The sequence below is a fragment of the Pan troglodytes genome, chromosome 4 (genome assembly GCF_028858775.2).
Source record: "Pan troglodytes isolate AG18354 chromosome 4, NHGRI_mPanTro3-v2.0_pri, whole genome shotgun sequence".
Classification (NCBI taxonomy): Eukaryota; Metazoa; Chordata; class Mammalia; order Primates; family Hominidae; genus Pan; species Pan troglodytes.
Window position 1 is genome coordinate 20,566,305 of NC_072402.2, and position 26,400 is coordinate 20,592,704.

The following is a 26,400-nucleotide window of genomic DNA, read 5'->3' on the forward strand; positions in this document are numbered from 1 at the left end:
CATTCTAGATTATTTTTTTTTTGACAGAAGCCACTTCAGGGATGCTATCAAAATATCCTTAGAATTTGTAGATGTGTAGTTGTGTTACTATTTTTAATGACTATTTAAATGCATTATTAACATTAAAAAAAATTTCTCTGTTTTCATTAGATTACAGACTAATATAATTATATTATACTCCTTATGTTCCTTAGAGAAAAGTTCTATTCTAATATAATTAGGCTGCAAATTGGGTGTAAATAAGTACCCTTAGTTGTCTGTAGATGTCCTTGATTCAAAGCAAAAATGGCACAGAAATAGTAGATATTCTTCTTTGGCTCTATTTTTTTATATTGACATCAGTGTATTTTGGGTTTCTGAAATGACTTCTGATCTCTTGTAGAAGTTTCCTTTTATCATCTGAGGCCCTAGGAATATAGTTTAGACCAATTCAGAAGTTTGGAGATTAAGAATAGTGTCTCTCTGGGAAAGAATAAAAATACTAAAAATTATACATAATTATTTCTCATGTTTTAAATTATGAATTATGAAAATTGATGCATTAAAAAGTTTAGAAGGTTTTGGGTTGTGGGTGTCATCCTTTTTATATGATTGTCTCATACTTGTTTTTGTTTAATTTAGATGGAAAATGGGTAAGGAACAATCTGAAATTCAATTCGGAAAGAATATAGAGGTGGTAATAATTGGTAAAAGGTAAGCGTCTACAATGCTAAATAATAAATTGGAATCTATTTTTACTTAATGATTGTTTTTACTCATTCCTTTCAGAAGAAAGATTTAATGGCATAGTTTTTTTTTTTTAAATGTCAGACTATGGGTCATTACAAAATACCTTTTGTTATTAGATTTAAAGATACCATTTTTTTTCCTTTCTGTAATTAGCTTCCATTGTCGTTATCATTACTATTTATTATTATTGTTGTTTTAGCTTTGTGGAATCTTTGTATGAGCATATTGGAATATTATTTAAGGTTTCATAGCCTCAACTGGGGACATATATATCATACCTATATATGTTGTCTTTGAGGAATATCATTGCCTTTATGGCATGACTGTCACTTTCTAACTCTTTTTAAGTGCAGTTGTTGCCACTTTTTATGCTTGATTTATGTTGGATAAAAATATTTTGGGTTGGTAGTAGAAAAACTTGAGTGAAAACGTACAAAATGAATACTCTTATTTAAAAAAAGTCAGTTGAGATTGAGGAGAATAGTGGGAGGAGAGGTATAAGGCGGAAAGAATTAATAAGGAGTTGTATTGTGGAAGAATATTAAAGACATCTCCCTCTCTTGCAAGAGAGCTAGATGTTTCTTTGACGTGTTAGAAATCCTTACAATCAAGGGAAATATCCAAAATAGAGGAGTATGGGGTTACGTGGAATCATTTTGGGTAGTAGGTTTTTACCCTTGGAAGGAAAATGGGTTTAAGTGGTACCTAGTAGATGGTTGGATCTCAATAAGGGTTTGTTTAGAAAATTGGTGAATGGACGTTTCCCTTTCCCCTCAAAAATAAAAATTAAAATTAAATAAAAAAGGAAGTAGTAGTTTTTAGGGTTGAAAAGGGGCAGATTATTTTGTCTTTTTACAAATTAACCTTCTGAAACTTACGTACGTATATGTGTGTATGCATGAGTGAGAGAGGACCTCAGTGCTAGCGTATTGTGTTAAACGTTGCATCAAATGAAGAAGGAATTGGAAGAGAATAGAGGGTTCCATTGTAGCATGAAGAATTGTAATTACATATGGAGACATACAGATACTGAAGGATATTTAATATTAGAATTGATTACCAAGAGAAAAATGGTGTTTGTTTCTATATAGTGGTCTTTAAAAACAACCTACTTAAAAGTTCCTAATGGCTTCCTATTTGCTGCTGTATTTAACTTCACACTTGTCTGTTTGACTTTCAGGATCTGTAATCTGAGGCTCTATTTACCTACCCAACCTAATTTTCTTCTCTTTAATAAGTCCCTTCTGATCCATTCAGCCTGGCTTTCTCACTGTTTCCTATACTTGCCACAACTCATTTCCACTTCTCTCACTTTGCTAATGCATTTGCCTCTGAGTAGAGCAATTTTCCTTCTTCACTCCATTTTTAAGTCTTGTCATCTTCTATTAATAGAAGCCATTAATAACATCACACCACACACCTTTCCTTCTCTAAATTCCTATTGCACTTCCACTCATTACCCTTAGTTTAGCATTTGATTATTGAATGACTTATATGTCTTAAGTCTTTCTCTTGATTTAGATTATATTCTTTATATATTTTTTATATCATGCACAGCAAATAGCTTGGGAGCTGCATGTAGTTTAGTAGTGGTTGGTCCTACCTTGTTTGTATACATACCCTCATGAATGTTGGGTGATAGAAGAGATGGTGAACTTCCTCCTTATGTAATGGTTGTGGTCTTTTGTTTGTTTTTAATTTGAGACTGTTTTTGTTCCTTTTCAACTTGGACATTTTTTGATTTTTTTACTTGAGTGTCTCTTTTTGTCTCTTTTTATTGATCTAGATCAGTTGTCATCATCCTTGACGTTATTTTCTTCTTTTTAGTCTGCAGGGTTTTTTTTAACCAAAGGAAACTGGTGTGAGAAAATTGTGAAATCAGCATTGAAATTTGTTACCTACTCCAATCAAGATTTGCAAACTACAAAAAAATCATTCTGAAGCTTTCACCTATAAATATATACCAAGATAATTTCAGATAAGGTAGTAGTTTCTAAAGCAAGAACATATGAAATATGGTGCTTTAAATTATATAATTATTGTAACTAGGCAAAAAAGTTACTTATCTGCCTATTTAGGGAATCTGGTTCTAGCTGTAGATAAATTGATTTTATGGTATCTTAATTTTTCTATTATTTTGAATCCTAACATTTTTTAAGTCAAAAAGATTAAAAAATATGTATGTAACTTCTCAAACTTCTTTGGTCTCATACTTCTGTGTTAGCTTCTTCTTTGGATATAAAGGACTGTCAGTGTACCATGTCAGTGATTCATCTTTTTGGTACATTTTACTCCCTTGAGCATCTGAAGCCTATAAATACTTAATATTTACCCCAGCTTTGTTTTACCTTTCTATGAGATTAGAGGAGCTGACAGAAAATACAAATATTTCTTTTTTTCAACATTGAATTATGATTGAATTAGACTTGTTTACAGGTAAGCCAGAATAAGTTGTGTAATCTTAAAATATGCTAATTTATTTAAAATTAATATATCTTAAGACTAAATGGAGAAATACTTTCTCTACTAATTAAAATATCTTTTTATGGCTGAAATTAGTGTACAACCCTTTTGCAGTATCCATTGCTTCCATTCAAGTTTAAACATTGTTTTTCTTTAGAAAAAGTACAGGTAATAAACCTACAGTAATCCTTATTGTGAAGAAAGTTAATATCTTGATTTATGTTTCACAGAAACTAGCATTAAAACAATGCTTTCTTAAACTTTCATATCACAGTCACTGAAATTATTTGTGTTAGTGTTTTATCTGTGACTTGGGCTTATTCTACTGGATCTTGCTTTGTATAGAGTGGGAGAGTTGGATTGAGATTGGTATGTGTTTTCAGTCCTGATCAACAAGATCATTTGTATTTTAGCCAAAATATATAGAGAATGAATGTAAATAAAATATAACTCAATTTCAACACTTATTAATTGATCGTCTATAATTTAAGATACTAGGTCCTGGGGATGCGGCAGTGAAAAAAAAAATTCTTGCCTGCATGGAACTTACCTTCTTGTGGGGTTGGGACCCAGAAAATAAACAGGATAAATAAGTAGAATATATAGTATATTAAATGTGACAAATGCTTTCAAGAAAAATAAAGCAATGGAAGGGGTTCAGGAAATAATGGGTTGTTGAGAGTAGGGGGATGGCAAGATTAAAATGTTAAATAGCATGTCAAAGGAAGGTTTCATTGAGGAAGTGACATTTGAGTACAGATCTGAAGAGGTTAAGGAATAAACTGTGTATATTCTAGAGGGAAGACTGTTCCAGAGAGAAGGAGTCTTTTCCTTTTCCAGGTTCTCTTTTCAGATGGCTAAGTTTGTTGGAACATTTACGGTTGGGTAGGTATTACTGTAGATTTACTCAGGCTTTCTGCCTTGACAGAATGTCCAGCAAGGAAGTGAAGACTGCTTTAAAAAGTGCTAGAGATGCAATCAGAAACAAAGAATACAAAGAAGCTTTGAAACACTGTAAGGTAACCAGTATTTTTTTCTTCCACAATGAAAGTATGTTACCCATTTATAAACATTGTTGATTTGTAATATGTGAATTATTTCCTGTCCAAACAGCAAAAGTGGTAAGGCCATTTAGTAGAACCATTAGAATGGTTGGACTTTTAACCTCCAGTTAGCAGGATAAACTACCTCTGCCAAACTTAATTTTCTCTGTATTGGTAACTTACCAAAACCAAGTTCTTAAAACCTGAATATCCCATAAATGTCTTTTGATGGTTGTATTGTGGAATGCTACTGTATCTTAAAGTTTTCATTGTTTAATGGCATGTTAGTGTTCTATTTCTATTTGGTTTGTGGATGAGAGGACCAAGATTATAAAGCTTATTTTTATGCTGATGGGTATGTTTCCATTCAGAGGGAGAAATTGGACTCGGGGGAGAGATAGAGGGTAGTGGTAAGAGTGAAGTCATCAATAGGTGAGAGACACACTGGGATCCAGAGCTTGAGGGAGCCCTTTAATCCTTCTTCCATCTTAGCAGGAGAGAAGATAGGTGCCCATCCATACAGTGTTGGGCTTGTAGATTTGGTGTTGGGAAAAGCTTTCTTCTCTAATGGCTTCTATTTTCTTGGCAAAGTATAAGATGAGACTGGGAGAAGACTTGGTTATTGGTTAGGAGGTTTGAGATAACAGAAGGTATGAAATAGTTTCTTTCTTTGTTTGTTTTTTTTTTTTCTCATGGTGGGAAAAGAAACTTGCTAGTAAGGATTGGAAAGATTAGCAGGCCCTAGTGATTGCCCATTTGAAGTTTCAAGCTATTAAAGTGAAATTAGTGAACTCTGCTGTAGTTTTTCTCTTTGTATTCAGCTTCTCAGGTTTGGAGATGGGCATGATGGGGTTCAAGTATGGATGGAGAGAAAGATGAGAGGAAAGACACGCAAAGGAAAGACATGACAAGGGAGTGATGACAGTGGGGAGCCCTGGAGTCTAAGCTGGGTAAAGAGGAATGAGAAATGAGAGGTGGGCTGATAGGCAATGGAAAAAGGGGTTAGGATAGAAAAAATTAGAGAAACCAAAGGTTAAAGATTTGTTACCATGGGACCACTACAGTAATTGAACTGGGACGGTAAGAGAGGAGCAGAATAGTACTGTGCTGGAAATTCAGATTTTGGATGGGTGAGTAGTGTGGCGGTCACATAACTGAGAGGTCAGAGTGTTCAACGGGATATCAACATGAATGTTAGAATGAATACAGGCACTGAGGTGGAAAAGGATACAGAATTTTCACTGAAGGAAAGGGGAGTTAGGAAGTTGGTAGACTGTAGCAACAAGAAGGCTATTTTTAGTAGTAGAGTTGGATGGCCTGAGCTTCAAAGGTAGTGGGGTTGCTGAAGGAGGAAGGAGCAGTAGAGGACTGTAGGTGACAGACAGTGTGAGCAAGGAGAAGCAGTTTCTCACCTTCTAGGCCTGTGGCATGTGAGCTGTAAAAGAAGTCATCTGCAATCTGTAGGATGTATAGGGGAATTAGCCATGTTTTCATTGAGGCAGAACTTGGTGTGGTTAAAAGAAAGGTTAAAAATACGGAAGGAACTTGGCTGACCCAGACTGGGAGTTCCAGAGGGCACAATGAAGAATTTAGGAGAGTGGTAGGGAGGGAATTGGGTAAGACTGGGCAGTATACATGGCAATATGAGGATGAGTCTAAGGAGTAAACAGGTAAAGGATACCCTTGTGAGGTTTAGGTTTCTGGTGGTGACTGATGGAGCCCAGCAGGGATGCAAGGCCGTGATAGTATTAATCTTGATATAGAAGAAGGTGGGCAGTGTGTTCCAAGTGGGGACAGGTTGTGGATGGAATACAAGAAGGGAAGAAGGACTGTTTCCTTCAGCACTAGGTTTATCTAATTGATACATGTTTCAATTATATACAGCACCACCATAGCTGTCTTCTTTCTGTAGACTTTCTGCAAAATTCAGATATGAATTCCACCAAATAGTTAATAATTTATACTAGAGAGACCCAATTAGAAAATGCAAATGGATAGCTAATCAGTTATAAATGCCTGATTACTAATGTGTAGTAACCCAGAATATTGGTTGAGACTAAATGAATTTTTGAGTAAAGGAATGTTGCATTTGCTGTGGTTTTGTCTGATCATCACCTTGTCTGCCTGTGGCGCTTTATCACATGGTATGAGTATCCCTTCAGGGAAGCCTTCTCCAGTTTGTGCAGAGTTCGGTACTTTTTTCTCTATGTTCTTTCAGAATCTCATACCTGCCTTCACCACATTGTTGATAATTATTTTCTTAAACATCCATTTCGGATTCTGAAAACCTGGTCATCAGGCAGATAGTCGGTACTTAACTAATTGCTGGTTGAGTATGGCATTTTGTTCAGCTGTTAAGTGCCAGCCATTGTACCTGGTGTTGGGAACATAAGCATTAATAAGGCCCCAGTGTTTAGAGCTTAACTTTGGTAGTTACATCATTGTTGTGGTTTGTTAGGAGGCAGCATTATTATGTTGAAGTCAAAATAAATAGAGAAACGAATATTTAAATTGAATTTTATTTTGGGAAGGAAGAATTGCAATTTGGGGCATACACACACAGGCTAAGTGGTCTTTTGTATGTCTGAAGAACAAAGAGAAGGTTGGCCATTTTATTGGAGAGAAACATGTTATGTATTATTTTGAAAGAAAGCTCACTGGTACTAGAGAAGCTTTTGGGAGCTGGCAGGCTCTGATTGGTGAGTGACGATGGTAGGTAAAACTAGACTTAGAGTCATGGCAGCTACTGGGGAAAACTGGTCTTAGGGTTACAGCAGGCCCTCAGCAGCTGGGCTTTTAGAAAATTTAAATCTTGGAGCAGGTGCTATGAGGCCTGAGTGCCTTTTCCCCCTGGTGCTCCCTTTACTGTGACTTAGGTGACAAGAATGACCCAATTTGTGTAATCATTGTGTTCACAGATAGAATGGAGCTTGTACTGCATATTAGGGACAGATTATTAGAAGTGTTATGTGGATACACTCAAGTCTAATAATATGACTCACTTAACTCATGGAAATGTTCTTATTTTCTCTGGAATAATGTAAAACCTTAAGAGGCTAATTTCATTTTAGCTACTGGTTTTGTTTTTCTTTCCCTAGAACATATTTGCTAACTGCTTCAAGCTATTTTATTTTACCTTAGCAAGTAGCTGTTATTTCTGAAAGCAATTATCTCTACATATAATTTTTATTCCAGTTGGCAGGTGTTGTTTAAACATCATTGCCACTGTTTATTTTGAACGTATTTGGTATAATCACACTGGGGTGAATCTACTTTCCTAGTCTTAATCTTGAGAAAAATCCATGTGTCTAATATGGGGAAACTATCATGGTGAAGGAAAATATGAGAGTTGGATTAAGTGAAATGAGATGGAGAACAGCTTTGTGAATTTGACCAGTAGCAGTATGGAGACAGGCAGGATGATTGAGTAGTTATTGTTCTTTTTATACCCAGTATTCTCAAAGAGCATGGGGAGGCATTTGGTATAGGTGTCAGTATCCCTCGGGCAGCTTTAAAAGAAACCACCTGTTATTTCAAAGCCATTATGGTCACTCATACAGTCCAACTCCTTCCCCTGAGGAAACTGAAACCAGATAGGTTAAATGGCATTCTGAAGTTTGCCCTGTTAAGTGGTAGATATAGATTTCCTGACTCATACTAGACTTTCTGTTATTGTTAGTTCATTTGCTTCGAAAATTTACTAACCTGCTCTTTTAATTTTTTTTAAATCAGACAGTGTTAAAGCAAGAGAAAAATAACTATAATGCCTGGGTTTTTATTGGTGTTGCTGCAGCTGAACTAGAACAACCTGATCAGGCCCAGAGTGCCTATAAAAAAGCTGCTGAATTAGAGCCAGACCAATTACTAGCTTGGCAGGTATGTAGAAATTTTTTTTTTTCTGTATTACGGAAATGGATTTTTTTTTGCATTTTTCAAAATACAGGTTTCGACATTAAACTAAGCATTTAAACCTACATTTGCCCCATGTAAGAAAAAATTTAAATTTATTGGTTTTCTAAACCTAAAAGTTAGTTTAGAAAAAAAGTGGTGCAAAGGATGTTGTTTAACACTATTTAATATCCTACCTAATGGATTATTTCTAATGTGAGCACTCAATTATAAATCTCTACCTTAGTTATATGTGCATATAAAAGACTTATCCACAATATTATTCTTTATGCTTACCTGAGGAAAAAGAAATGTTTTTTAATGTTTCCTAAAAATAAAATAATATAAAAATGTTAATGTTTCTATCTTTGAGTGCAAGTTAAATTCTTTTTTCTTACTTAGTGGCCTTAATGTTTTTACTTAGATTCTCCAACTTTTTCACATTTAATAACTTTGTTTGGTATCTCAGTCACACCTTTGAAACTGATTAATATGATGTAGTAGGCCCTGGAGAGTGTGAACCTGTTTGTCTCAGGTTCATGTGAATAAGAACTTGAGGATATCTGGTAACACAGTTAGAGAAATTGCTGCTTTTATAATGGACTGAGTGGTTTAGGATATCTGATCGTTCTTTAATGCAAAAATGACAATTTTCACAGACTACTTGATTTTTTTTTGTTTGATCATATCATAAAGGTAGTGTCACATAGATCTTAAAATTAAATCTTCTCACCTCTCCCCTGCCTCCCCCGCCACCAGTGGTAACTACGTAGCATGGTTATGCTAGTTAGCTTGATTATGGTGGTCATTTCACAGTGAATACATATATCAAAACATCAAGTTGTACACCTTAAAAACATACAATTTTTATATGTCAATGATATCACAATAAAATACTTTAGATCACATGCTGAAATTGAAAAAAAATAGTGTCATATAGTAATCTTAGATGGTAAGATTGTAGAATAGCCATTAAAAGTGTTTATTATTGTGAAGCACTTCTAATGAATTTTCGAAAGAAAAGGGAATGATATACCTCTTTATTCCTGTCACCCATACTCAACAATATCCACTTTACCTGTGCCCTCCGACCCCCAGCTATTATATTTAGAGGCAAATCTCAGACAGATCATTTCATTTGTAAATTATAGTAATCCTTTTTCAGAAATAATCTTTATAGATTATCATATTATTTAGCAAAATAAATGAATGTGAGAACAGCAAATGTTTTAGGAAAAAGAATAATCATGAGTACTTCTTCTTTTAGGGGTTAGCAAACTTGTATGAGAAATATAATCACATAAATGCTAAGGATGACTTGCCTGGTGTTTACCAAAAGCTCCTGGATCTTTATGAGAGGTAAGAAATGTATGAGGAAAGTCCAGTTTCTTTCAAAGCTTGAATTTTAATAAACTGATTAAAAATCATGTAGAAGTATTCCAGCATTTACTGGGAATTGCGAAGCTTTTTTTTTTTTTTTTTTCAAACATTTGTCATAGAATCTTTTGTGATTAAAATAGAATCAAAACACTACTAGTAAGAGGATTGACTAATTTTGGAACTTTGACATTATTTTCAGTCAATATAATAGAAGATAATATTTCTTAAACCTTTTCTTTTTTATGAGGAGCTTATTTTAGAAAATTTTACTGTAGTATGAAAGAAGATATGTTCTAATTTAAAATAGTACCTGAAATTATTATTGGAATACTTAAATTTTAGTGTTTTAAGTCCTTGGTTATTTTTATTAATCAGATTCAGAATCCTTTTGTGTGTGTGTGTTTTGTTTTGTTCTAAGTGTTGACAAGCAGAAGTGGTGTGATGTCTGCAAGAAACTTGTGGATCTATATTACCAAGAAAAGAAACACCTAGAGGTTGGTGAATGATTTTCTGACTTCTTTTAATAATAGATGGGCTGGGCGCGGTGACTCACACCTGTAATCCCAGCACTTTGGGAGGCTGAGGCAGGCAGATCACCTGAGGTCGGGAGTTCGAGACCAGCCAGACCAACATGGAGAAACCCTGTCTCTACTAAAAATACAAAATTAGCTGGGCATGGTGGCGCATGCCTGTAATACCAGCTACTCAGGAGGCTGAGGCAGGAGAATTGCTTCAACCCAGGAGGCGGATGTTGTGGTAAGCCGAGATTGTGCCATTGCATTCCAGCCTGGGAAACAAGAGCAAAACTCCGTCTCAAAAAAATAAAATAAAATAAAATAGATGGGGTTCTATGCTTTTGCTATTTTTATATATTAACAAATTAAAAATGTTTTTATTTGCAGATTTTACATTTTTATTGGCATTTTTACATTTTGGACAAAATAATTTAAAATCTCCTTCTTTAATAGGTGGCTCGAACATGGCACAAGTTGATAAAAACACGGCAGGAACAAGGTGCAGAAAATGAAGAGCTTCATCAACTATGGAGAAAATTGACTCAGCTCCTGGCTGAAAGTACAGAGGACCAGAATAATGAAACTCAGCAATTGGTATTGACTCATTTATTCCTCAAGTTTGTTCATGAAAATTGATCATTTAATTGAATTTAGAAAATGGAAACATAATTGATCATTGTCATTTTAATTTCCATTTCCATAGTAATGTTGAACGTCTTTTCATGTGTTTATTTACACCTGTATATTTTCTTTGGTGAAGTGTGTGTTCACATCTTTGCTCATTTTTTATTGGGTTTGTTTCTTTTTATGGAGTTTTTAAAAAATTTTTAATTTTCATAAGTTTTTGAGGAACAGGTGGTATTTGGTCACGAGTAAGTTCTTTAGTAGTGATTTGTGAGATTTTGGTGCACCCATCACCCGAGTAGTGTACACTGAACCCAATTTATAGTCTTTTGTCCCTCACCTTCCCCCAAGTCCCCGAAGTCCATTGTATTATTCTTATGCCTTTGTGTCCTCATAGCTTAGAGTGAGAACATACAATGTTCTTATCATATGTTCACGTATCAGTGAGAACACACGATGTTTGGTTTATCATTCCTGAGTTACTTCACTTAGAATAATAGTCTCCAGTTCCATCCAGGTTGCTGCGAATGCTATTAATTCATTCCTTTTTATAGCTGAGTAGTATTCCATTGTGTGTGTATGTGTGTGTCTGTGTCTATCTATATATATATATATATCGCAATTTCTTTATCCACTCATTGATTGATGGGCATTTGGGCTAGTTCTGTATTTTTGCAGTTGTGACTTGTGCCGCTATAAACATGCATGTGCAAGTATCTTTTTTGTATAATGACTTCTTTTCCTCTGGGTAGATACCTAGTAGAGGGATTGCTGGATCAAATCGTAGTTCTACCTTTAGTTCTTTTTTTTTTTTTTTTTTTTTGAGGCAGAGTGTCACTCTGTTGCCCAGGCTGGAGTGCAGTGGTGCAATCTCAGCTCACTGCAACCTCTGCCTCCTAGGTTCAAGCAATTCTCCTGCCTCAGCCTCACAAGTAGCTGGGATTACAGGCATGTGCCACGATGCCTGGCTAATTTTTGTATTTTCAGTATAGATGGGGTTTCACCATGTTGGCCAGGCTGATCTCAAACTCCTGACCTCAAGTGACGCGCCCACTTCAGCCCCCCAAAGTGTTGGGATTACAGGTGTGAGCCACTGAGCCCAGCCTACTTTTAGTTCTTTAAGGAGTCTCCGCACTGTTTTCCATAATGGTTGTACTAGTTTACACTCCCACCAGCAGTGTAGAAGTGTTTCCTTTTTACCACATCCACACCAACATCTATTTTTTTTATTTTTTGATTATGGTCATTCTTGCAGGAGTAAGGTGGTATTGCATTGTGGTTTTGATTTGCATTTCCCTGATCATTAGTGATGTTGAGCATTTTTTCATATGTTTGTCAGCCATTTGTATATCTTCTTTTGAGAATTTTCTGTTCATGTCCTTAGCCAACTTTTTGATGGGATTGTTGTTTTTTTTTCTTGCTAATTTGTTTAAGTTCCTTATTGATTCTGGATATTAGTCCATGAATTACATTGGAAATAGGACATTCAATGATAATTCAATGGATGCTCAAAAAAAAAGGATTGTATGTTAGACTAGGTGTTTTGTAAATGTACAATTTTAAATTCACAGAGGCTCTTCTAGATAAAGTCAGAATTATTGGCCTGTAGTCTCATACGGAGTCTGGATGGAGTGGAATTGGTACTCATGGTGTCAGAATTTCATTCTCTTGTGTTCCTAAGAATCTGCAATACATCAGTAACTTAATCACTGTAAAAAAGAAACTGAATTGGCTTTCACAAAACTGCTTATGGTGTCTAAAAAGTTATACCTTTAAAGGTGTGTTTCTTTACACTTCTGAACTAAGAGTACTGAATTACTTTGAGGTTTAACAATTCCACTGTTTAGAGTATTTATATTTAGTATTTAGAGTAAATTTAGTATTTAGTATATTTATGTTTAGTATTTTTCACCTAGAAAAAAAGTCTTTATGGTGCAGATTTTAAAGTAATTGAAAAGAATTTTTGAAAGACTAAAAAATAATTGGTTTTGAACCACATTTGGAAAATATGTCTATCATTCTCCTTTTTTTATTTGTAACTTTAAAAGTCAACTTAATGTCTTATTATAGTAAATAGCTACTTAATGTACACTTGTTAAATTGAGTGGAATTTTTAAATAAACAAATATAGACTCTGTATAGGATAGGAAGTTCATTTCTTTGTGTTCATTTGTTCATTTGTTCATGTGTTCATTTGTTCCCTCATTAATTTGTTTATTCAGAAAATATTTATTGACTACCTATTATGTGTCAGGCAGGGTCCTAAGAGCTGGGGATAAAAATGTGAGAATAAGATTTCTTTTTTGTGTGTGATAACATGATTTATCTGTGCATAGATTCAGTTGTGGAAAAAATTGAGCAGTGACAAAATTAGGTAGCTTAGCAGTTTCTCTTAAATTGTATAATATCATAATATAACTTTATTATTTTCCTTAAAATAATGTAGGTTACCAGAATATCAAACACATTTCAAAATAAGTAAAATAACTTTTTGGATGGTCTATCCCACCCTCCTCCATGACAGAGAATTAATTGTACTTAAGATTTTAAGAATCGATTTCTAACTGTTAGTAATAGATAAAAGGATGAGGGGATTTATTGTAACCTACCTTGAATACTGAGTATTTAGAAAAAAATGTATTACAGATTTTTCATTTGGAATAATTTTATTACTGTTTTAAAAAATCTTTTATGCTAGACTGTTTTGAGCTATGTTCCTTCTTTGTAAGATTGTTAACTTTATCAGGGCAGCAAAATTTTACTTATTTACATAGACTTTATACCATACTTTCCAAAGAAAATTTGAGATATTGAATTACATTATGGCTTTTTGGTATTAAGTCATGAGTATTCATTTTAAAATGCAGAACATGTAGCCAGCTGAGTGGTATGAAGTGCTTTATACCACTTGCCTTGGATTCTAGTATTGCTGTTCTTATTCCAGACATATTTAGAAGGCCTGTTGGCCTTCAAAGCCAGTTAATACTGCATAAGAGAAGTGATGGAATGTTCTTCAGAGTCAGCTAATACTGCATAAGAGAAGTGATTTCATAACAGTTCAGTCATATCTCTGCTTTTCTTTTACCAAAAGTATCACCCAACTTTATAACTGCTTTTTAAAGGTTGAAGATTTGCTATCATTGAAGATACTTCAAAGAACGTGCTAGGGATTTCAGAATTGTTTTAAAAATGATATGTGAGCAGTAGCAGCTATACTAGCATATAAGACTATACTCTGGTTGACTACTTTGTAGGAGACAGCAGGCACTTGGAAGTGCGTTTTGTTAAATTAATGTTGTTAATGTATAGTTGTTACTTACCAGTTGAGTGCAGTTTGCTGGCCAGTTGGAGTTAGAATGCATTCCAAAACTTACATATACATTTTTTTCCTCGTTGAAGTTGTCAGGGTTAGACTGTAGAATACATTTGCAGTTAATTGAACGTGTAGTTTGTGTAAGAGAGTCTTATACATTTAATCATTTGTCATTTAAGTATGATACAGATGATAGCTTTTTTATTTGTTTCAGCTTTTTACTGCTTTTGAGAATGCACTGGGATTATCAGATAAGATTCCTAGTGAAGATCACCAAGTACTTTATAGGCATTTCATTCAGAGTTTATCCAAAGTAAGTTGATTTTTTAAATCTCTAATGTGACTTGTATGTATTTCTAATTAGGAAAGTGTTCATAAATACATTTTACTACTACTAGAATGTAGTGTATTTTGCTTTTATATTTTCAAGTTTCCTCATGAGTCTGCTAGATTGAAGAAGGCCTGTGAAGGAATGATAAACATCTATCCTACTGTACAGTATCCATTAGAAGTGCTTTGTTTGCATTTAATTGAATCAGGTAATTTCTTCCTTATTATAGTGTGTGTCCTAGAGGTGTGTGATTATGTGAGTGATGTTATTAATCAAAAAATGTTTTAGTGTCTACCATGTTTAAGGTGTTGTTTCTGTGTTTCTGGACATAAAAAGAAGTATAATGTGTAGTCTTTGTGTATATGAAAAGACTAATAAATACAGGAAAGTACAGTAATACAGAAGAATTATGAGTTGCCAGATTTATTGTTAGTCAGTGAAATCTTTTTAATGGTGGGAATTGGAGGGGGTCTTGAATTTTTTATGGAAACTAGGTAAACAGGAGTAGGGGAAATGTATTCCAGCTGGCATGAGCAGAGATGTGGAGCTAGGTGCATTTTTTAGGAATGGTAAAATAGGTTTGCTTGTTATAGTGGAAGAAATAACTAAGATATATTTTGGCTAAATAGGTCAGGCTATATTACACAGAGCTATGAATATCACAGAAAGGATTTTTGGAAAGTTTAGCTGCCTCAGTGTTGATGTTATGTCACAGTGTCATAAGAACACTGTTATGAATACTGTAATATTATAAAGTAATTAAATTCCTGAATCTCCTTTTTTAATGAAATACAGCATATTCAAATGGGAGAATTTGTCTCTGTGTATACTTCATGCTCTTGTATCTTCATGTACTTTGTTTGGGAGGAGGAGAGAACTGATGACAACTAGCTTGCTGGGAGTTGGCTAACCTGTAGCTGTGGAAGTCTTGTATCCAGGGCTGGTATTCCACCAGTTTACAAGAGGTTGGCTATATTGGTTTTTCCACCAGCCTCTTTCCTTTTGGTCAGTATCTGTGCTGAATAGATTTTTTTTTTTTAATAACCTGAATTTCATGCCTTATTCTCTTGAGGTGAACAAATTCACAGAAGTCAGTCACTGAAATAGAAATATTAGTACGTACACCAGTGTGGTAGTGATTGTCAATTATTGTGGAGCTTTACTAATCCATTTAATTTTTTTCACTTTGTTGCTAAATGAGTATATACATGAGAATGCTTTGTATGTGAATGACCCTCACATGTGTCATAGTGAAAAAAGGGTTGAAAACTACCGCTAAAGATAACTGTGAAGGAAAATTCCTTGGTAGAAAATGACCATTGCACCTATCTCAGTTCTCCTCATTTTAACTCTCCTTTAAAGTCCTCTTTTACTTTTTTTTTTTTTTTTCCTGGTGTCTGAATAAAAAAAATGCTGTTACTGGCCGGGTGCGGTGGCTCACACCTGTAATCCCAGCACTTTGGGAGGCCGAGGCGGGTGGATCACGAGGTCAGGAGATTGAGACCATCCTGGCTAACACGGTGAAACCGCGTCTCTACTAAAAATACAAAAAATTAGCCGGGCGCGGTGGCGGGCGCCTGTAATCCCAGCTACTCAGGAGGCTGAGGCAGGAGAATCGTGTGAACCCGGGAGGTGGAGGTTGCAGTGAGCCGAGATAGCGCCGCTGCACTCCGGCCTGGGCGAAAGAGTGAGACTCCTCAAAAAAAAAAAAAAAAAAAAAAAAAATTGCTGTTACCTTCAGCTCTGGTTTTGGTAGAAGCAGATGCCCTTTGCCTTACTTTAACTGACTCAGAGATAGACTTAGGAGAGTACTTTTTACTACCATAAGAAGAAAGAGAACATAAAAAGTATAGTGAGTGGAGTATAAAGTCTAAACTAACATGGTGTGCAGGACAGATTGTATAGAAGGTGGACTAGCTCCAGTAGACTAGGTGACAGTAGGTTTGAATGAACGAGGAGTATGATAGTGAAGATAGAAAGGAACAGATGAATGAAAAAATGAAAGTGATTTCTTAGAGGGAAAGAGAGACAAAAATCAATTTTAACTTTCACCTCTCCTGAAAAGTTGGCCCAATATGGCAGGATGATTTGTATGAAATGTAGGTTATTGAGAGGAGATGTTAATGGGGCAGTTAATGGGAAATGCCCATCAGTGGTTTGCAGATGAGAGATCAATACTAAGCATAGACATATGGTTTGGAAGTCATTTGCATGTAGGTGAAAATGACGTGGAATGGTTGCCATCAGAGGAGGACTAAAGGGAAAAATACTGAGAACTGTACTTTGGGCAGTGCTGGCTGGCTTGGAGGGAAAGAGATGAAAAAGAGAAAGGGAGTAAGTGAAGGAAGAGAAGGGATGAGGTCAGAGAAGAAGGTGGACTCTGACGAGAAGCAACACAAGACGACAGGGAAAGAGCATTTCAGAAGTGAGATTATTATGGTCTGTCTTGACAGATTGAGCCAACTGAGTTTATGATTGTGAGGCTTTTTATTAAGGCTATCTTTTTAAATGAAAGTGATTGAATTAGAGCTTAGATTACAGTGATGGGGAAAGAATAGGAAAAAGCAGGTATACAAAGGAAAGTGGACTTGACTAAGTGCATTAGGGAGCAGTAGGATGAGAAAGTGAAGCCCGCAGAGGGGATAGTAAGCTTTTAGAGGGGTGGGAGAAGAACTGCAATAGCTGCCTGGCAGGAGTGGTGTAAGAAGAAATAGTTAGTAGGTTAGATAGTTAACATTATGAGAGTGTTGCACTGAGGCTGAGGAGGATGAGGTACACCAAGCACAAGGAGCATACTTAGGAAGTCTTGTGATTTTTTTTTTTTTTTTCCTGATAGGAAGCTTAGTTCTAAAATCACCCAGATCCTTCCAATTTTAATATAAGACTCAGTGTGTTCCAAAGATAAGTAGGCTGATTTTCTTTATTGTATGGCCCCTGGTACCAATTCTTTTTCCCTATTCTGCTGTTACTGTTGTTATTGATAAATTAATGGCTGGTGTTTACTCTTTTTATTTCCTATTCAGCTATTTATGGTTTTCACCTTTACCTCAGCCTTGGCCTTGCTCACATGCCAAATGACACAGTGAATACTTTGAAAATTCTTTTTGAGGACTGACAGAATGCTTTCTCAATAAGCATAAATGTACCTATAATGTAGACTTGTCCTTATATTCTAAAAAGCCTACAAAATAATAGAAAAAAATAGGATCAACAATAGTCTACAGAGTTTTGCACATAAATTCAGTGGTTGACAAAGTGCTCTGATAAAGACATAGTGAAGGGATTATACTGATTGATTAGAAAGTGTCTTGGTTTAAATGAAAAAAATCATTTTTAGTAAGGTTCTGGATTTGTATTATGTAGAATGGAAAGAAAAGAAGGTCTATATCACAGCAAAAAGGGTGTATATGTGGATATTTACAGATATGGTAAAACCAGGGAAGAGTTCTTTCCCTTCTGAATTGTTGGTTGCAGGAATTTGTGGAACTGAGAAATTCAGGTTTAGGTACATTTCAAGTTAAAGTAGTATTCTTGAGGTGGAAGTTCAATAGTTAATGTAAGACAATAGGAATCTGTGCTTTTTTCTTTTTACTGCTCCTCTAAACCCGACTTTCAGTGTATTGAGAACTTCTGAGAATCTGTAAGGTCTCTGAAGTCTGAGCCGCCCTCCCACAAAGTACTTCAGTATGTACAGAATTTGCTACTTCACAGCAGTTAATCACTGGGTTCTCCTCCACTGAGAACAAATGTATTTCATTCTCCTTTGTCCTGCTTTGCCGGTTGAGAATTGAAAATTCATTTTCAAAATGACTCAGTTTATAAAGCTTCATATAACAAGTAGTGAATGGCTTTCACAGTTGTCATCTGTTGAAATTTTTTTCATGCTAAATGACTTTTTTATTTATCTTACTTTGCTTTGTTACTGAAATGGGGGAGGATAAAAAAGCTTGGTTCTTCAAATTCAAGCAGAAAAGAGCTGGTTTAAGATTTTGTGCTTTAAAACTATTAGAAAATCCAGGTGAAGATAAATATGAATGCCACCAAATTGTACATTTTTTTTCCCCCCTCAAGCTAAGTTTATTTAAAAGAAAAATTAGATAGTATTGATCAGCTTTTTTTGGGATGTCACAAATTAATTTTTTAAAAACCGACTTTTTGTAGTAAACTTTAAGAAACAGAATTTCATAGTTATTACTCAGCATCCAACACGGACCTCTTCAGAATACCCTCTACCCTTGGAATGTGAGCATTCATCAGCCCCAAATCTGGCTTGCGTTTTTGAGAAATAAAAATAATATTGTCCAACTGTTTTAAAGTTGTTAAATGTGGAACCTTAGAATCCTTTAAATGTTAAAAAGAGCAGTTAAGTAAATGATTTTCTATTCATTTGCAATGAATAAGATTCAAAAGCAATGAATTCTATTTCCTCTGTTTTTGTCCTCCATCAAGGTATTTATTTAGCTAGTATTCTCAACAAGAATAAGTATGAATAAGAGAAGGATTGATAGTTGAAGCCGAAATATTCCTTGTCTCTTTATACAAGGATCATTAGTGTTGTTATTACTGTTGCTAGTTTTGGGAACACTATAGAAAATTCCTCTCAGTGCTGCTTGGTCATATGCAGAGAATTGTTACCCAGGGCCGAACATGAACATAGTCTCCCCAAATCTTATTTTGTTTTTATTGTTATGCTCCCAGGCTTTAGCAAAAGAAATATGTTAGGAAGGTTTACCTTGTTTTAAAAGTCATTTATGTTCATCTCAGCCTTTTGGAAACTATTTTCGTGTACCAACCCACACTTTGATTACCTGTGTGTTGTTTAAGCTACCCTAAATATGGATGTTCACTGGAGAGATGCATGATTTTTCTTTCCTATTTTCATCCCAGGTGTATTTCCTGTAATACAGGCAGTTTATGTAGTCAAGGTAGTCTGTCATAAATTATGTTTCTATGGAGGCAGGGTGTTTAGACTGAGATGGGTAGAGATAAAAGATAAGAGTTTGGTAGCTGTTTTTTTTTTTAGGATGGTGAAGATTTTTAGTTTTTTGTAGTAATTTTCAGCTGTTACCTATTAACAGACCAAGCCTTTTTGAATATCAGTTCATAATGGTATTTTTAAAGGATCGTCACAAAATTTAATGAACACCTACCACATATCAGATGCCATGCTGGTCTGTACTCTCCAGAGGTTACCATTTAGCCACAGAGGCAATAAGGGCAGAATATACATGTTATAAGACTAATAGTAAAGGTCATATTGTTATGCCTAGACCGTTAGTTCCTCAAAGAAGACCACCAGAGTCCAGAGTCAAAGCCAAGCGGCAAGGATCTTTATTACAAGTTCGAACCTGGTCCCTCCATTCCACAGCATACAAGAGGGCCCTGAACAATGCGAGTGTTTGCTTTTTATAGCCTGAAAGTTACAGGGGAACAAAGGAATTCTTTTGGTTCCCGCTCTTTCAGTAAAACTTTGAACGGCTGTCCCTTTATCGGAGACTTTCCTGGTGATGTTTGTACTGGGCTCAGGAAGTTTGAGAGATATATGGCGATATGTGGTGGGATGGGAGGATGGGATGTGTTTGTACTGGGCTTGTACAATTGTTGGTACAGCTTGTTACTTTCTATGAGGGTGTGACCTAGGGATCCCCCAGCCAGTCCGGCCGCCGTGAAGGATGCGGTGAGGGAGATTCCTGCAATGAGGGGGAGAAATATGGCTTGTGCAGGTCTCGGTCTAGGGTCTGGGTGAATAACAGCACTAGTCCAGTTACCGGTATACCTTAGGAACTCGCCGGCAGTAAGTAGAGTTAACCGGGGAACTAATGTGACAGGAAGACACAGTAGGTTGGTAACAGAGGGGCTTGATAGGTTTTTAGATAATGTTCCATTACACCAGAAGAATATGCCTGACGGAGCCCTTAAGGTGATGTTAGGGGGCGTTGCAGTGATGCTGCAGAGGCTGGAATTAGTTCCTGAGAAACAGTAGGGAAACTTTTCTTGACTGGGGTTTAGGTATAGTGGCACGTTAGGGATAGGGGCATATGAGAGGTTTCGGTGGTTGTTAGCTTGGGCAGAGGTGGAGGATCCCCATGGCAGGGGGACAGCGGTTAGCGGTGGACACCTTAGAGTGGCACACAGAAAGCAGCCAGACAGGCTGTGAAGTCCTGTAAGGTTAGCAAGTTCTAATCCTTCTTGCAATAATTTTAACCAGGAAAAAGGATGTAAATCTTGTGTCAGGCGGTTTTCTTGTCGCTGGATATTTCCATGGACCAGGGGCCGTACCTGCACTAGACCCCGCCACAGATAGAGGTGACTGCTAGGCCATGTGGAGGCGGAGGAGTAGTATACAGCCTCGTGTTGAGGCGTGGTCCAGCGGGAGTTCCAGGGGTCTCTAACTATCCATGTATATGAAAGGTCTTTATCTCGTCTGCGATGGAAGGGCCATCTGGGATCTATCTGTTCTTTTCCACCCCACCATTGGTATTTATGGATGTTACAATAGTTATAAGGGCAGCCGGCACTTTGGTGCCACCAATAGTGCTTACAATTGTATTTAGTCTGATCATACTCGAAGCATATTATTGATGCCACTGGTTTGGCTACTGGGAAATCGGTAAAATTTAGTAAAATTGGGCTATTGCACCCTGAGGAGGGGCAATCTGCACTGGCCACTAATTTCCTGGGCTTATGAGGTTGCCCAGGGTGGGTTTGGTTTTCATAAAGCCAGAATCTCCAGACAAAGGGATTAGGAGCTGGCTTTATGTTTTCCTCAGCGGCCACTAGGGCGACTAATGTTAGAGTTAGACTACTTAACTGCATGTTTGCAGTGAGCTATGCTGCCGGCGCAGGGTGAGTTTTAAGGGGTTGTTCTTAGTTCTGTCCACAGTCCACGTGTCCGGTGCTTCAGCCGCCGCTGTGATTGGCCTTAGAAGGTCGGAGGTTGGGTCCACTGGCTTGACGTGGGTGTAGTGGATCCACGACGCAATGCCTTCTACTTTCAGGGTGGTGGGTGTGGTCAGGAGTACTTGGAGTGGTCCTTTCCACCTGGGCTCTAGGGTCTTTTGTCGGTGTCGCTTAACCGGGACCTAGTCTTCTGGCTGGTACGGATGGGGTGTCCGTGGGGGACTGGTCTTATATAGCTTTTTCAGCTTGGGCCAGATTTCTTGGTGAATTTTCTGTAAGGCTTGTAGGGAAAATAAGAATTCAGAGACATTTTCTGTTTCAGACTTAAGCAGATCATCTTTTAAGCTAGGAACCAGGGGTGGAGGTCTGCCATACATGATTTCGTAAGGGGTAAGGCCCAGTTTGTAAGGGGTATTACGGGCCCGGAACAGAGCATAGGGGAGAAGGACTACCTAATTAGTGCCAATCTTTATAGTCAATTTAGTTAAGGTCTCTTTTAAGGTCCGATTCATCCTTTCTACCTGTCCTGAACTCTGGGGCCTGTAAGCGCAATGTAGTTTCCAATTTGCCTTAAGGATGGAAGCCAAGTCCTGACTTACCTTAGCGACGAAAGCGGGCCTATTATCTGACCTTATCTGGACGGGGAAGCCATACCTGGGAAGGATATCTTCCAGAATTTTCTTTGCTACAACCTGAGCAGTTTCTTTTTTGGTTGGGAATGCTTCAGTCCACCCTGAAAAAGTATCTACAAAGACAAGTAAGTACTGGTACCTGTACTTTCCTGGCTTTATTTCAGTGAAATCTACTTCCTAGTAGATACTGGGCCTGGTTCCCCTGAGCCTTGTTCCTGCTGCAGCTTGAGATTGGGGGTATGCGTTGTTAAGCTGGCAGACTTTGCAACTTGTCACGATACTGCTGGCCGTCTCAGCTATATGTCTGATTTTGAGCTTGGAGTGTCTGATCAGGTCTATCATCCGCCGGGCCCCCAGGTGGGTGGTTAGGTGGATGTGTTCTAACACCTGTTGTCCTAATTTTTCTGGTAGGATGGTTTGGTCATTAGTATCAGTCCACGACCTATTCTGGATTTGTTTCAGGGGAAGTTTGTCAATCTACTGGAGATCTTGTTCTGAATATTCAGGGAAATATGGCAAGTCCCGGGGGCCCGGGTCAGGGAGCTGGAGTGCAAGGAGTTGGCTGGGAGCCTTCGCCACATTCCTTGCAGTTTGGTCTGCCAGAAAGTTGCCTTGAGCAGTTGGAGTAGTTAGTTTCTGATGCCTTGGGCAATGTACAATGGCTAATTTTTCTGGCCTCCATAGGGCTGTTAGCAGGGCTAGGATCTCTTGCTTGTTTTTTTATCTTTTTTCCTTCAGCCGTCAGTAACCCTCGCTCCCTGTAAATGGCCTCATGTATATGCGCCATTGCAAAAGCATATTGGCTGTCTGTATATACTGTCAGCTTTTTCCCCGCCCCTAAGGTAAGAGCTTGGGTGAGCGCTATCAGTTCGGCCTTCTGGGCCGATGTCCCTGGGGGCAGGGGTTCCGCCCAGATTACCTCAGTCTCTTAAGTTACTGCCGCTCCAGCGTACCTCTGGCCTTGATGCATGAAGCTGCTCCTATCAGTGAACTAGACGAGGTCGGCGTCAGAAAGTGGGCAGTCCTGCAGGTCTTTTCGAACTCGGTGCACCTGAGCTAGTATCTTGGTGCAGTCATGGAGTGGGGTGTCCAGGTCCGGGTTGGGCAGCAGCGAGGCAGGGTTTAAGGTCGTTGGGGGCAGGAAAATTATCCTGAGAGGATTTAGTAGTAGTCCTTGGTAGTGGGTGAGCCGGGCGTTACTCATCCATCGATTAGGTGGCTGTTTGAGTACACCTTCGATGGCATGTGGAGTAATGACCCGCAATTCTTGCCCTATGACAAGTTTATCAGCATAGGGCGGTTTTAATCTGTTGGAAGGCCAACTCGGCTTCGTCTGTCCAATTAAATGGCTGTTGCCTCCGTGTTGCCTGATACAAGGGTTTAGCCAGTTCTGCGAACCTAGGTATCCATAGTCTGCAAAATCCTTTTCTTGGCCTCTAGGGGCATCGGGTATTGGCGTACCTGCACGGGGTCTGTCCTAGGCTTAAGTTCAATAAATAAGGCAGGACGGTGTTTTGCTAGACTTAAGCCCCCCGTTTCCGCCCAAGCTTCTGGATATTGCTGGAGCCAGGTTGCCATGTCCTGGTCAGGGGCCGCTTTCTCCTGGTGGAGCCGGTACTCATCTTCTAGGTTTATAGTCAGGACGGACACGGGTCGATTGTGGGAGTTGGTCACGACGGGCCCCTCAGGGAGGAAATGGATCTGTGCTCCTATTTTAGTTAGCAGGTCTCTCCTCAATAGGGGACAGGGGCTCTCAGGGATGACCAGGAAAGAATGGGTTACATTCTTGGCTCCGAGGTTTACTGTTCTTTGTGTTGTCTATGGGTATTTCTTAACTCCTGTGGCCTCTTGTACCTACGAGGACTTGGAGGATAATTTCCTATTAGTTTTAACTAAGACCGAGTGCTGTGCTCCTGTATCGACTAAGAACTGGACTGGGGATCCCTCCACTTGCAAAGTTACCTTAGGTTCGGGGAGGGGGTCCGAACCCCGTCTTCCTTAGTCTTCGTCTTGAGTGACTAGTACGGGTGTAGACCTAGGGGGTCCTTGTCCTCGTTTCTTTTTGGGGCAGTCTCTTACCTAGTGGCCAGCCCCCTTACAGTAGGCACATTGGTCTTTGCTCAGATTATCATGCCGGGGGGGCTGCCTAGGTTGGATGTACTTTGGCTGTAGATGCTCTTTCTGTACCACTGCTGCCAGGACCTTGGTCATTTTTTCAGTGGCCTTAAATTGCTTTTCCTCTGGAGTATCTCTGTTATTGTAAACCCGCTGGGCTATCTGAAGGAGGTCCTGAATCCGCTTTCCTTCCAAGTCTTCTAATTTCTGGAGTTTTCTCTTAATATCTGGGGCTGCCTGATTTACGAAAGACATTACAACAGCTGCCTGACTTCCTGGAGCCTCTGGATCTATGGGGGTGTACTGTCTAAAAGCTTCTATTAATCTTTCTAAGTAGGTAGCTGGGCTCTCTGTCTTTCCTTGCAGAATAGAATATACTTTAGCCAAATTAGTGGGCTTGCGAGCAGCTGCCTGGAGACCTGCCATTAGAGTCTGGCGATAAAGGTGTAGCCGTCCTCTACCTTCTGCCGTGTTGTAGTCTTACGCCGGCCTGGTCAGAGGAAAGGTTGCATTTATGAGGTCGGGGTTGGCAGTCAGTTGACCGTCGTCCTCCGGGACCAGCTTTCTAGCTTCTATCTGTATTCTCTTTCGCTCTTCCGTGGTGAACAAGATTCGGAGGAGCTGCTGACAATCATCCTAAGTGGGCTGGTGGGTGAACATGACACTATCCAGTAAAGCCAGTAAATCTTTGGGGTTGTCTGAAAACTGAGCACTCTGAGTCTTCCAGTTATACAGATCACTGGTGGAGAATGGCCAGTACTGGAGCCTGGGGATTCCTGTGTCATCTGGGGGTCCTATTTCCCGAAGGGGTAAAGCCACCGTGGAGTCAGGCGGCTGAGGGGGGGCTAGTCCGCGAAGTGCGCCCTCGCATCCGCCCCGCCGGCCCTTCAAAGTTACTTTCCCTTTCAGCGGGCCTGTGTGTGCCGGCCGCCTCCTGTCCGCCTGCTCCTTCCCGCAGCTCAGCCAGGGGGGCTGGGGCCTGGGGCCCAGAGGGGTACGGAGGGGGTTCTGTGAACAGTGGGTCCCCGCTGTCAGGTAGAACAGGATGGGGGGGGGCAGTTGGTTGCTTGGATTTTAGTGGTCGAGCAACCAGTGCCTTACAGGGTTCAGAGGCTAATTGGAAAGGGGACAGCCAAGGAGGCGGGTTCTCAACAAGGTCCTGCCGTATGAGGATATATGGGATTTGATCTAAGTGGTCCGCACGCCCAGGTAGGAAAATCTTGGACTTTACCTTAGTGATGACAGCAAGTCGGAAGGTCCCTTCGGGTGGCCACCCCACATCAAAGGCAGGCCATTCGGAGCGACACAGAGTAATTATCTTTCCTTTCCTGATTTCTATACCAAGATCATGGACCCTTGCTCTAACTTCTTTGAAATTACTCGTAAGGAGAGATAGAGGAGTGCTCTGGGTATTACTTATCCTGTAATAATTTGTAGTCTCTTCCTGTAAAGGAATGTGGGTTAGAATCCTTGTAAAGGAAATCTGATCTGGCTTATTAATGATATCTAATCGCAGGCGCACTTTGGCAGCCCGGGTCAGAGTTAGCTGCCTGGATTGTGATCGCGCTGGGGCAGCCCAGATCAGAGATAGCTGCTGCCTGCCAAACCGGGGCAGTTCAGATTGCAAGTGCGCACCGGAAGCCTGGGTCAGAGTTAGCTGCCTGGATCGCGGTCACGCTGGGGCAGCCCAGATCAGAGATAGCTGCTGCCTGCCAAACCGGGGCAGTTCAGATTGCAATTTAGATCAGATGAGAGCCAGGGGACGTCTCCCACTGGTCTCCGCTGGCCGTCCTATAGCGCGTCCGCCAGGACTGTGCCAGCTCCAGTTTCAGACCTCGCGAGTCACAGATTCAGATTCAGAACAGACACAGACAGACAAACGGAGACGAGCCAGCTCACTTATCAGTAGATCGATCCTAGCAGATCCGTTGACTAGGGGTCTGGTGGGCTTGGGGAATCCCGGACGAGCCCCCAGATGTTATGCCTAGACCGTTAGTTCCTCAAAGAAGACCACCAGAGTCCAGAGTCAAAGCCAAGCGGCAAGGATCTTTATTACAAGTTCGAACCTGGTCCCTCCATTCCACAGCATACAAGAGGGCCCTGAACAATGCGAGTGTTTGCTTTTTATAGCCTGAAAGTTACAGGGGAACAAAGGAATTCTTTTGGTTCCCGCTCTTTCAGTAAAACTTTGAACGGCTGTCCCTTTATCGGAGACTTTCCTGGTGGTGTTTGTACTGGGCTCAGGAAGTTTGAGAGATATATGGCGATATGTGGTAGGATAGGAGGATAGGATGTGTTTGTACTGGGCTTGTTTGTTTTGAGCCTAAGGCTGAGGAATGTGCCCGGCTCCTTTCAATATATGGTATTAGCAAATATTGTAGACCTGTGGTCTTTAAGTATGATCTCTGGACCAGTAGCATCAGCATCACCTGGTAACTTCTTAGAAATGCAAATTCTTAGGTCTTTA

At 38.9% G+C, this 26,400-nt stretch overlaps 1 protein-coding gene across 2 annotated transcripts in view; it reads left to right on the forward strand.

Annotated features, from left to right (window-relative positions):
* Window positions 1-26,400, forward strand: part of SKIC3 (SKI3 subunit of superkiller complex) — a 97,612-nt gene that overhangs the window by 3,725 nt on the left and 67,487 nt on the right. The window contains exons 2-10 of one of the 2 annotated variants that reach the window (XM_016952993.3): window positions 622-693; window positions 2,557-2,712; window positions 4,121-4,211; window positions 7,968-8,111; window positions 9,391-9,482; window positions 9,922-9,997; window positions 10,472-10,612; window positions 14,170-14,268; window positions 14,386-14,494. In XM_016952993.3, the coding sequence (XP_016808482.2) occupies window positions 4,122-4,211; window positions 7,968-8,111; window positions 9,391-9,482; window positions 9,922-9,997; window positions 10,472-10,612; window positions 14,170-14,268; window positions 14,386-14,494 (751 nt within the window). In that variant the 5' untranslated portion in view covers window positions 622-693; window positions 2,557-2,712; window position 4,121. The remainder of the gene's footprint in view (window positions 1-621; window positions 694-2,556; window positions 2,713-4,120; window positions 4,212-7,967; window positions 8,112-9,390; window positions 9,483-9,921; window positions 9,998-10,471; window positions 10,613-14,169; window positions 14,269-14,385; window positions 14,495-26,400) is intronic. The other variant, XM_063811106.1, reaches the window with a different exon arrangement.